This window comes from Felis catus, chromosome B4 (assembly GCF_018350175.1).
Source record: "Felis catus isolate Fca126 chromosome B4, F.catus_Fca126_mat1.0, whole genome shotgun sequence".
In the NCBI taxonomy this organism is placed as follows: Eukaryota; Metazoa; Chordata; class Mammalia; order Carnivora; family Felidae; genus Felis; species Felis catus.
The window spans coordinates 35,344,777-35,357,153 of record NC_058374.1 but is presented as its reverse complement, the minus strand read 5'-3'; the positions used below and the strand labels follow the sequence as shown (position 1 = coordinate 35,357,153).

Genomic DNA, 12,377 nt, shown 5'->3' with positions numbered 1-12,377 from the left:
TCTCCATGCCCTGCTGCCTCCCCCAGATCTTGGCACTCGGTCCACATTCACATCCTGTCCATTTAGGTTGGTTAAGACAGGTGAGCCAGCCTTGTCTGTTAGAGGAACATGGAGTCCCCTCTCTCATGACTTGAAGGATACCAAGAGTTCTTGTTCAACATGCCCCCACTCCCAACACCCCAGTTCCTAGATTCCTTTCCTCGGAAGAGTAGTCCCTTAGGCTGTTTACTGGATTCTTCCTTTCTGATTAGAGAGGAAGAAGATAGATACAATAGTGACCTGAGAAGAGGAGAGAGAGCAGAAAGGAATGAGGCACAGGTGGCTGGCTCCCTACTTTTGCCTGCACCCTGACATGGGTGTCCCACTAGTGGACTTTTGCTCAATGCCTCTCTCTTGGGACTCACACAGAATATGAAAACCAGCCCCTGCTTTTTAGCCAGACCATTCTGAAGCTTTAATAAGGGAAAGTTGAACTTAATTGACAGCTGAGTCTGTAGGCTGCCTGGGGTAGTGAATATCTGGAAAGCAGACAGACCTGGGTTCAAATTTGGATTCCCTTCTTTTTTTTTTTTTTTTTTTTTTAATGTTTATTTGAGAGAGAGAGAGAGAGCACAAGCAGGGGAGGGGCAAGAGAGAGACACACAGAATGTGAAGCAGGCTCCAGGCTCTGAGCAGTCAGCCCAGAGCCTGATGCAGGGCTCAAACCCACAAACCGAGAGATCATGACCTGAGCTGAAGTCAGACGCTTAACTGACTGAGCCACCCAGGGGCCCCTGATCTGGATTCCCTTCCTGACTCTAGTGTGGTATTCAGCAAGCTACTTTATCTTTCTGGGCCTCAGGAAAATAGAGATAAGGCTCCCTTGGAGATGGCTGTGAGGATGAAATGGGCTGCTGTGCAAGGGCCTGACTCAGGCGAGCACAGGGCATGTTCCCAGGTTCTTCCAGAGGGCCGGAACTTCAGGGTCAGACTCAACCCCTCAGGCAAGGCCTGAGACCTCAGCCCTGCCCACTCTGAATATACTGCCCATTCATATGTCATTTCTCATTTTCACAAAGATGTTTTCATATATGTTCCAGTTGACCAAATGGGTAAGAGCTAGCTTGCCTAACTATGAGAAATGTGTAAATATTTATAACATGCTTAGTCAAATTAATCATCTTATTTTACATCTAGATTTAGGAACAAATGAAAACATGATCTTATGTTTTTGTCATTATTTTATATGTAAATTTTGTCCCCCATTATGATTATAAATATCTTGAGGAAAAGGACCATTTTTGCATATGCCACCTCATTTAATTATTACCACAGCTTTTTGAGATAATATTGCTCCTGTTGATGAAAACCTGGGAGGTGAGGTAAGTGCGTGCCCACAGCCTCAGCTAGTAGAACAGAGAGCAAGCCGAGGGCCAGGCCGTTCCCATGCTCTGATTTTGCCTCTTTCACCCTCTGGGTCCAACCACTGTGTAGCCTTTGGAATGGCCAGAAGCATCATAGGGCAACAACACAGAGTGGCTATATCTATGCTAAAAAAAAATCTATTATTTTTGTGCAGACTCAATGTTCTGTCTTAGACTTCACAGTCCCCTTTGTGTTTGTTTGTTTGTTTTTTAAAGGCCTTATTCTTCTCATTCATACATAATTCATGCCTTTGGCTGAGGGAAGAGTAATAGAGGAGGACAGAGTACTTAAACATAAGTTTCTCAATCTTTCTTTTGGCAAGTTATTCTTAGAAAGAAATGGGAGTGAAAGCCCCAAATGGCTGGGGAAATCTCTCTCAGGCCAAGTGCCCACCTGAGTTAGCTCTGCCTACAGAAAGCCTGGCTAGACACCCCCCAGGTCAAGGCCAAAACCACACTGCCTCTCTGAATAGCATGCCAACCGCCCAGAAGGAAATAGCCAAGGTGTACCCACGATGTTAACATAAGCCTATAAAATGATGACAAATGTCACAGTGACATTTAAGAATTTAGTAAGGAAACCAGGACAGGAAAGATCTTAAACAAACCACACAGGAAGCTTGTCACAAGTCTCAAGGCTTTTTTTTTTTTTTTTATTTTCAGAACAGAAGCTGGTTTTATTTTTAAAAAGAGAAAGGGGGAAAAAACGTGATAAATGCTAGTGAGCTGCCGCTTCCCTTCTTCCAGGCTCTACCAGCCAGCTCTCCTCCACAAAGACACATAGAACCAGAACCAGGGCACATTATAGCAGAACAGCCTTTACAGAGGGTCTAGTCCAACCCCCTTTTAAAACAGATACGGAGTCAGAGGCTCAGATCAAGAGCATGCCTTATTTGCACAAATGTTAGAGGCAGACAGTCTGAATTCTGAACCCAGAGTACTTTTCTGTGAACTATACTGCCAGCACAAGCCTCAGGAGACAGTGCACCTTATCTTTATTTAGACCCACGGGAAACATCTCCAGTTTGACCCCCCACTAAAGATGCCCCTAGAAAGCAAGAAAAATGAAACTTTAGGGGTTTTTTCTTGTTGAGCGTGGGGCAAGGAAAGAAAGTAAAAGGACTCAAGAAAGAAACACCAGAAGGAAGGGGTTGACCCCTGAGCACAAAGTGCTTGCACCAGATGTTTGAAAGAGAATGTCCAGGGGTGAGTGGGGGGGGGGGGGAGGGCAGCAGACAGAGCCTGAGCAGGCCTGGCCTCTGCCAGAATTGGCCCAGGTGCCATAAATCTCTTGTCATATCTCGGGAAGTGGTAGCTCATTGGAACCTATCACAGCCTCCCACAGAAAACTCAACAGCACTCAGATTTTACAGTCATTCAGCAGGAGACCACCATCCAAACAGGAGAGAGGGGTGGGGCAGGGGCCAGCCAGGGGCTGGCCATGGCTCAGACACAGAGCCCTTTCACAGTCACTGAGATTAGGTAGCAGAGAGAGCAAAGCTGGAGAGAGGATATGGGGACCCAGGGAGCAGCCATGGGGGCCCACCCAAGGTCTGAGCCCAGAACTTCAAGCACAGGGAATTTAAAGGGAGAGGATTGGGGTAAGAGGGGGGAGGGGGAGAAGGCAGAAAAAAAAAGATTCGTTGTAAAATCCAACTAGCTAATATTGGACCTGGTAGGGTGAGGGGCTGGGAACACAGATAATACATTGAGTGTAAACATTTTTCCTCCATCGTCCCCCACTGTGACAGTAGGGGAGGCTCAGAACTCTGCTCAAGCCATCAGCCTCTCTGTCTCTGTCTACATGGACAGATGTTTTCTGTCAACAAACTTCCAAGAAGTTGAGAGAGAAGGGCCCCAAGTGAAAAACTGAGGCTCAGAAAGCAAGTGACATGTCACTCAAAGCTAGTGAGTGACAGAGTCAAAACTACAGTCCGTGACTTCTAGTCTTTTGTCCAGGGTTCATTAAACCACACAAGACTTCTCAAGCATAAGAAGTTGGGGAGGGGAAAACAAAAATTCTTATAGCACCACCCCATCTTATTATGGGGTGGAAGAAAATGAGTATTTCCTGGCCTTGCTGCCAGCTGCCCTCCTGCACTCTTACCTCCCCTAAAAACACTTATCCTGCCTCAAAGATTCCAAGAGTGAGGTCCCACGTAGAGAATATAAGTGGGCAACCCCTGGGTGTCCCTCATCATCAACCTCAGCGAGAATACTAGGGAGGAAGGCAGGGCGGAGGTAAGATTTGCCCAGCCTCTCTATGCAGCCTGCCTTCTCCGTAGAAATTCTCTTAACCAGAGCCGAGGATGAAGGTCATCACCACATTTTCTGATACACACCAGGCTTCCTAGAGGAAGGACAGATGGGGAATTGGATTTCCTTGAGCCGATGGGAGCCCCAACTTCACATCTATCCAGGAACCCCACCAAAGCTTTTGTTCTGAGCCAAGATCTGACCCAGTCAGCAACAAACCTCAGGAAGGATAAGAGTTCCAGGTGCAAAGGGAAGGAGACAGGGAGAGCAAGCCAATGGCTGATACTCCACAGACCCTGTAATAAGACTGGCACCAAACCCCAGCTGGATCCAGTGGCCATGTTGAATGCAACTTCTGAGTATTTTGCCTTTATTTTTTGCAAGCAGCATCAGCACATGATGCTACAAAAGTTGAAAGCACGGAGGTAGAAATGCTCACTCACCCAAGAAAGGGTGTGGTTTGGTCCTTAAAGTAGGGACCCTCTCCTCCCCAAGCTGAGAAGAGAGGAGTAGAATTGAGGAAGGTCCTGGGTGAGCTTCTCCCTCGGAGGAGAGCAACTGGGCAACTCCCAGGAGCCCAGCTCTTTCTGGGAATTCAGGGCCACAAATTCAGGTAGCAATGAGGAGAGTGGTCATATGTGTGGTGGGGAGGGCAGGGCCTCCCAGATCTACTGATTGCAAGGGGTCACAGTGTGGACACAAGAAAACAACACTATACACACAGAGACAAACACAGACTTTGCATCTACTATCTGGGGGGAAAAAATCCAATAGACACATCAGGGGAACAGTGGATTCCGGGTCAGTTTCAAGGCATGGGACAGTGACCACTAACCACAGCCTATAAGAAGCTGGCACTTCCAAGCAAGAGGGAAGGCTTAAGGCCCAGCACCCCCTGCCTGGGCACCACCTTTACTCCATGCTCCCCCACAATGGACAGGAATTAGGATGGCAGTGGGAAAAGCAAGAAGCAGAGGTATCCAGCCCCCTGGAGGCTAGATTAGAGTAGGATACGGAAAAGGGAGAATCGAGTAAGTGGACCTTCCTCCTTCATCATTAGCGGCTGGTCTCCCTCCAAGCAGTCTTGACTCACAGGGTGCAGAAGGACACACTGGCCCTTAGCCCTATTGACAGTTACCTTTTCCAAATGGAGCCTGATCAAATCTGGGTGAGAGAAGGTCAGAGGATAAGGGGCTGGGGTCTCTCAAGCCCAAAGTAAGCCCCTCTCCTTTATCCCTCCTCAATTCTGGGAGGCCACTGCCAGGGTATTGACATAGCCATGGGCTCCTCCCTCATTCTCCGAGATGCAGTGGCCCAGCTGAGAGACTCCCTGAGGTGGTGGTGGTGGTGGTGGCGGCGGCGGCGGTGGGGCAGAGGGCGGAGCGCCATAGCCCCCTCTCCCCCGACTGGGGGAGGCCCGACTCCCCCGGTCCCAACAGCCCTCTAGGGCTTCCAGGCCGCGGCAGCCTAGGAAGAAGAGGTTCTTGAGCATGAAGATGGAGAGGGGCTGCTGGTAGCTCACCACCAGGAGGCAGCGCAGCGCCAACAAGGGCACGTCCACCAGGCAGCCACCCAGCAGTCGCAGAAGGCGGCTACAGCTGCCCGGCCCTGAAGCCTGGCCCCAGGACGAAGCTGCCGCTGCGGCGTTGAGCTCGTAAAGCCAGAGCACCGGCGAGGAGAGGGTGAGGAAGTAGACGGCGATGAGCAGGTAGCGCAGGTGCGCGGGTAGCGGCACGCGGCCTTCCAGCATCAGCTCCACCAAGGTGAAGCTGTCGAGCAGGTCCAGACACGTGCCCAGGAAGCAGCCGGCGGCTCGGTGCTGCTGGGGCTGCAAGAGTAGGGGTCCCGCCGAGCCAGGGGGGGCGCCAGCCTCGCTGATGGCCCGCACCAGGCTGTAGAGCAAGGGCACGGACAGCGCCATGGTGATGCGGAAGCCCGTGGTGCCGAAGGGCGCGCGCAGCTCTATGAGGTCCAGGATGGACGTGCCCAGGATGAGCACCACCTTGGGCGTGAAGGCGATGGAGTAGATGAGCCAGGCCAGGTAGGCAAAGGCGAACTCGCCCGCTGACCCGACAGCCCCCGGGCCGCCCCCCGGGCCACCGGCGCCCCCGCGGCCGCCGCGCGCCTTGGCCCCTGCCGCAGCCCCGGCGGAGGCTGCGGAGGAGGCGGGCAGGTGCAGGGGCGGCGCGGCGTGGTGGTGGTGCTGGTGGTGGTTGTGCGCGCCGCTCGCCATGCCGCCCCGACGGCCCCGGCTGTTCTTGGCGAAGAAAATGGCCCAGCCCACCACCACCACCAGGTCAGTGGCGATCCAGGAGCACCAATACAGGTCGGTGACGGCGATGAGGTACAGGTCCAGCAGACCGCCCTGCGCCAGCAGCAGCACCACGGACAGCGCCTGGTAGCCCCAGCGGCACCCCGGGCTGGGGGCGCAGCCGCGGCGTCGACTCCTACGGCTCGACCGGGTCGGGCGACCGCAGCAGCAGCAACACGAGCAGCAGGAGGTGCCGCTGCCTGTCCCGGTGCCGCCCGCGCCCCCAGCCGAGCGGCCCCCGGGGCCCCCGACGGCCCCGGCCGCCGCGCCCCCGCCAAAGTCCGCGGCTGTCATGCTGCAGGAGGAGGTGGGCGTGGAGGTGGAGGAGGAGGTGGCGGCCGAGGAGGAGAAGGCGGCGGGCGCGGGGTCGGCGGCTGGGGCGCCCCCCTGAGCAGGGGGTCCCGGGAGCCCGGCGGCGGTGGCTGGCACCAGCGGCTTGCTGATGCTGATGCTCTCGTCGTCGTCCTCTCGCTCGGCGCCGGTGCTGCTGCTGGGGGAGCGGGAGCCGCCGCCGCCGCCGCCCCCGCCGCGTCTGCCGCCGCCTCCCCCCCGGCTGGTGCTGGTGCTGGTGCTGCTGTCGCCCGAGCCTCTCCGGTCGCGGAAGGAACCCCCCCGGAGGAAAAGGGGCTGCAGCCGGGCGGCGGCGGGGGGCGGCGGGAAGGAGCCGGACGAGGACGAGACCGAGCGGGGGTTGCCGAGCGCTGGGTGCATTGTCCTCCAAGGGGCTCCGGGGGCTGCCCAGCTGCTCCCTCCCCGCCAACCCTGGGCTGGCTAGGCGGCCGAGGGGAGCCGGGGCCAGCCGCCGCCTCCTCCGGAGCGGCTGGGACTCGTACCCGGGTCGGGCAGCAGCGAGATCCGGACTGGAGCCACCGGACTGGGCGAGCCAAGCCCCGGGTGGCTGGGAGCGGGGAAGGCGAGGAGCTGAACCCTCCGCGGTGACGACGGGCGCGGCGGGGGCGGGGGCGGGGGCGGGGAGCGAGCCCAGCCGGAGAGAAAAGGGAGGCTGGTGGCGGGGAAACCAGGACTGGATTTAAGGGGGAGAGGAGGAGGAGAGACCAGAGAAGGAGAAAGCCTGGCTCGCTGGATCAGCAGGAAGAAAAGGGGGAAGGGATTGCTGAGACACAAGAGTTGGGGTGGGGAGCGCTATGGTGGGCCTAGAGGAAGAGAGGAGGGGAGGCGGGAGGGGCTGGGAATCGGGAAGGGGCGGGGTGGGGGGGTCGGTGGTGGCGCTGGGAGGACTAATCCGAGCATAGGATTCCTAGGAAAGTCGTTCAGAGATCCCACTAGCTGAACTGCTGAAGCGTTAGCAACTGGATGGCCTTGGTCTCAGCGCAGACCATGCGCCTGAGCACCAGACACAGACGACAGGTTCAGGCCTCTCCTCCTGGTCAGCACACTTTTGCAGGCAGAAAGGCAGCTCTGGCCCCTTGGCTCTGTCCAGTGCCCGCTGGCTGGGGCATCCTGCCTCTCCTTCAGGCACTTAAAAACTAATGAAGGCGTCAGGCTATACAATTTAAAAGGACCAGCCCAGTCATGTATTTCTACATATTCATGTGCCCCTGCACTGAGTTCAGTGATAGACCCTCAGAGAGGTTCCAATTTCCAGTGAATGGATCAGTTCTTTGAATATAACTGCTGGGGGAGAGAGGGTACGTAAAGGAATTACTTATGTGGCCCCAGCCAAGTGGGGCTTTTGGTATTCTCAGAGGTCTTTAAAGTGGTAATTGCAACTAATAAAGATGTACATAGCAGAGAGTAAAATAAAGGCATCTTTAGAGGTATGGGTACCTTGATAAAAAACAAAAGCTCAAAGACAGTGATGGGGAATGTTAACAACCAGCCACTGTGGGCAGAAGGCACAGTGGGCCTGCAGCTACCAGTTCAGAGCTCTTTCTGACTCAGCCCCTAGGATTCATTCCATGACTGGGGCTAGATATCCACCAGCAACTCAGAAAGGCAGCAGGTAGAGCTCTGGCTTTACAGATTTAGGGGAGGAGAAATGACTAGAGCATTTGGGGCTCAAAAAAAATCCGAGGCTCATGTATAATGCAAACATCCTGGCAAGGCAGGAAGCTTGTCGGCCCCTTCCTCCTTCCCCACATACTTCAGGCTCCAAGTTCCCTGCCTTGATTTCATTGCCATTGGGGCTCCCTTCCTAGATGACACCCTGCAGTGCCAGGGAGGAGGAAACAGTAAAGCCCAGGCCTTGCCCCTAAATCTGCCTCTTGAATAAGGGCCAGTTTGAGCCAAACTTGTTTTCTCCAGTCTGTACAACTAAGCCATGGTAAATGTGGGATTTAGAACCACAGCCTTCACTTTTCCATCTGCCTCTGTCACACACAGCCTTTCAAAAGTTCTATGTCCAATCGTCATGCCAGACAGAACGTGAGCTCTGGGGTCGGTGGCCTCAGCTCTGCCACTTAGCTTGGTTATTTCCCCTCTCTGAGCCTCATGTTATCCAACTGTAAAAAGGGACCAATATCTACCTTAACAGGCTGTATATTAAGAGAGGTCGTGAATTCAAAGGTTTTAGCCTAGTGCCTGGCACAGAGTATGTACTCAGTTAAAGGCAGCTGGTGTATCCTAATTCCTCTTAGCTCTTGTCTTAACGTCCCAAGGAACATTAACTCATGGTACAGGCCACTAATGATGGTTTTCTGGGCTGGATTCCTGAGGCCACATCCAGAGTTCTGTCCCCCACAGCTTTGCACTTTGGGAAGTGCCAGGGAGCAAAGCCACTCTCATTAGGACAGTGGTTCTTGGAGCTGGTCTTCACAGACTTCAGTGTGAGAGATTCCACTATGGCAGCTGGTGCCAAGGCCCCTCCACATGGGGCAGGGTGCAGACCTGCACTCAGGTGTGAGCGGATGCAGCCTGCACTCAGGTGTGAGCATCACAGCAGACCCAGCAGGCATCAGGATTGAGACAGTCCAGGTTAAGAAGCAGACTGGGGAGCGGCCAAGTGCTAATGGGAGTAATTATAGCCAATCTCCCAGCTCTCCCCCAGGGAAAACACCAGCCAACAACTAACCTGAAAGCTGACCCAAGCCTTCTGCTCAAGTTAATGAAGAGAAGGTGAAGGAACAAAAGCAGCTGATGAAGGCAAAGAACTGGGCTCCTGAGGGAACACTCAGAGATCTGCTCCCACTCCCCACACCTGCCGGCTACCCTGACCCACTCACCACTCACGGTACTCCCCTCCTGCTCTCACCTGGCAGGCCCAGCCCCTCCTCCCACAGGTGCCCTCAGGACAGGTTCCCTCCCCAGCCACTTGAATTGTAACAGCCCTTTGAAGTTATCCTTTGTATTTCTGGGAAATACACTGTCAATCAGATTAACTTTCTTGTTTTGGTTTTTTTTGAGTTTATTTATTTTTGAGAGACAGAGAGGACACAGGGGAGGGGCAGAGAGTGAGAGTGAGAGAGTGAGAGAGAGAGAGAGAGAGAGAGGGAGAGAGAATCCCAAGCAGGCTCCACACTGTCAGTGCAGAACCCAATGCGGGGCTTGATCCCACAAATTGTGGGCTGAAATCAAGAGTCTGACACATAACAACTCAGCCACCCAGGTGCCCCAGATTAGATTAACTTTCTGTACAAGATCTTTTAGCCCAATTTTTTCAGATCTGAGGCCCTGAATAAAAGACCACATATAATAAGGATAAGAAATCCGAGTACATGAAAGAATAAGTTGGTGGCCTAGGTATTGGAAGGATCTCCTCTTTGCACTGGGTTTTTTCTAATCTTCTGTGTACACACACACACACACACACACACACACACACACAGCCTTTGCTTCAGCCTGGAAAGGGCTTGACAAAGACATGACAAGAAGAAGGAAGACAAAAAGACTTCCTCATATATAAAGTGAGAGCAAATATCCTACAAGGATGTAGCAAAGGGAAGATACAGATGCCAAGGACCTCATAAGCCCTGAGGATCTATGCTAGATATCTTACATACCAAACTGAGAGACAGAAAGGTAAAACAACTTACTCCAAGTCACACAGCAGTTAAGGGCAGAGTTAGGGTTAGATCTAGGCTTCTCTTAGCCCAGTGCTCTCACTGCGTACCACTCTCCAGGATGGCAGCACTCATGGGCATCCTGGGGGACAGGGACAAACTAAGCAGGTTTCAAACCAAAATATACTTACCTAAGAACCTGCTAAACACTAGGCACTGGGTAAGGTTCATTTGGGGACCTAATATTCTTGTCCTCCTGGAACAGCAGTAGACAGACTAGGAGTAAGGGAAAGATATCCCTGCCAGCTCAGCAGCATAGGAAGGTTCAGTGAGGCAGGGCCAGCCCCTCCAAATACTGAACCAAGACCCCACTCACTCCCGATCCATTCTCAGTTCACTATCACTGCCCTCTCTCACCTTCATAGCGAGAATAAAGAACAGGTCCAAAGAGAACTGTCAGAGGGGTGTGTGGAACCTCACAGGTACTTGTGAAAAGACACAAGCAGGGATCTCTGGTTCTCAACTACACAGTCACCATACTGACTATCAGAAAATGAAAGGGAAGCTAGCAGGGAACTGGGACTGAGACAGGATGAGTCTGTGAAGCTGTGTGCGGCTTATTAGGAACTTGGAGCCTCAAAACTGCTTTTAGAGCTCTCTGAAGATGGACATTCCTCCTGCCCCAGTTCAGAGCTCCTCCAATACCTGGAGCAAGGCTGTGCCTTGAGCTGTCCCACAGATGTCACACAGACATGCCATTACCCTCTTGGGGAAAGGAGGCAACTCCATGTATCAGTCCCCGGGCTAGGTGTCGGGATTCTAGACACTAAAACAAGGCAAGTCCTTTCCTAGGAACCCACACTGGGAGGGAGACACAATAAAATATTATGAATGTTATGACCAAATGTTATATAGGGTCCAGAAGAGGTATGAAATAGGAGTCGGTAAAGCATTCAAGGAGGATGGGGTATGAAAGCTGTTGTAAAACATGAGCAGATGTTGGTTAGCAGATAGTAGATAGGGCTGGATAGGGAGAGCATCCTAGGTAGAAGGAGCAAGATCAACAAAGTACCAAAGGTATGAAATAGCAGGACACTTTTAAGGAATTACAAGTATGGGACACTGCTTGAATATGAGGTGCAAGAAGATGCAATACGAGATAAGGCTGAGGAAACAGGTAGGACCTCATATGCCAGCCCATATGCAGAATGGACTGCATTCTGAGAGAACAGGGAACTCTTTTTTTTTTTTTAAGATGTGATTTATTTCTTTATTTTTTATTTTTAGAGAGAAAGAGGGCAGGGAGAGGGGCAAAGGGATTGAGAGAGAGAGAGAGAGAGAAAGAGAGAGAGAGAGAATCCCAAGAAGGCTCCATGCTCAGCACGGAGTTGGACATGGAGCTCCATCCCACAACCCCGAAATCAAGAGTCAGACCCTCAACCAACACTCAACCCAGGCACCCTCAGAATAGGGAACTCTTGAGAGCAGAGATGTAACAAGAACAGATCTGCATTTTGGAAAAGTTATTTTGCAGTAAAGATGATGGATTTGGAGGGGAGAGAAAGTGAAAGCAGAGACTATGTTCTACTTCTGGCAATACTGTGAACTAAGTAATATAAAACCTCTCCAGCTAGCAAAAAAATACAAGATAAAATTGAATGTCCTTTTAAATGCCCAGTTAAGAGAGTAAGATAAATTCTTGGGGCCATAAATAAAGAGGAAACTAAAAACCAAAATGATAAGTGAAGTAAATGATGCTTTGATTGCCTTCACATATGTAGTCTCTTAGATAAGCGATGTTATCTAATATGGTAGGGACTAGCCACAAACAACAATCTAGGTTTAAATTTATTTCAATTGCCATTAATTGAAATAAATTAAAACCTAAAATTCAATTCTTCAGTCTCACCAGCAACGTTTCAAGTGCTCAAAAGCCCCATGTGACTAGTGGCTACCATATGGGACAGCAGATACAAAACAATTCCATCACTGTGTCACGTTCTATTGGACCACACAGATGGGAACTTGGATTTAATAGCCAAACAGACAGGAGACCTGGCATTCAACCCCAATGAGGCAAGAAGGCAAAGCTGAGCTTCCTACGTAAAACCAGAACCCTCAATGAAAGGATGGACTAGAAAAACAAATCTACCACCCAAATAGGGAGACTACATCGAAATTAATGAGGATTGGCCTCAGCTAGAAGTACAAGGAAAACCCCTCCTGGGAATTCATTACCATGAGCCTACACCACATATAGATTTAGAATTTCAATGATCTTATGCTAAAAATTAACATACATATTGGTTATAGGCTGGGCCACCTGGGTGGCTCAGTCAGTTAAAGTGTCTGACTTCAGCTCAGGTCATGATTTCAAGGTTCATGAGTTTGAGCCCCACATCAGGCTCCTGGCTAACATTGCAGAGCCTGCTTGGGATTCTCTCTCTC

At 51.7% G+C, this 12,377-nt stretch overlaps 1 protein-coding gene across 1 annotated transcript; it reads right to left on the bottom strand.

The window, feature by feature from the left end:
• Positions 1–2,030: 2,030 nt before the first annotated feature.
• Positions 2,031–6,930, bottom strand: TMEM121B (transmembrane protein 121B). Its single transcript, XM_019834246.3, has one exon. The coding sequence runs from the start codon at positions 6,679–6,681 to the stop codon at positions 4,900–4,902; it is 1,782 nt and encodes a 593-aa protein (XP_019689805.3). The 5' UTR covers positions 6,682–6,930; the 3' UTR covers positions 2,031–4,899.
• Positions 6,931–12,377: the final 5,447 nt, after the last annotated feature.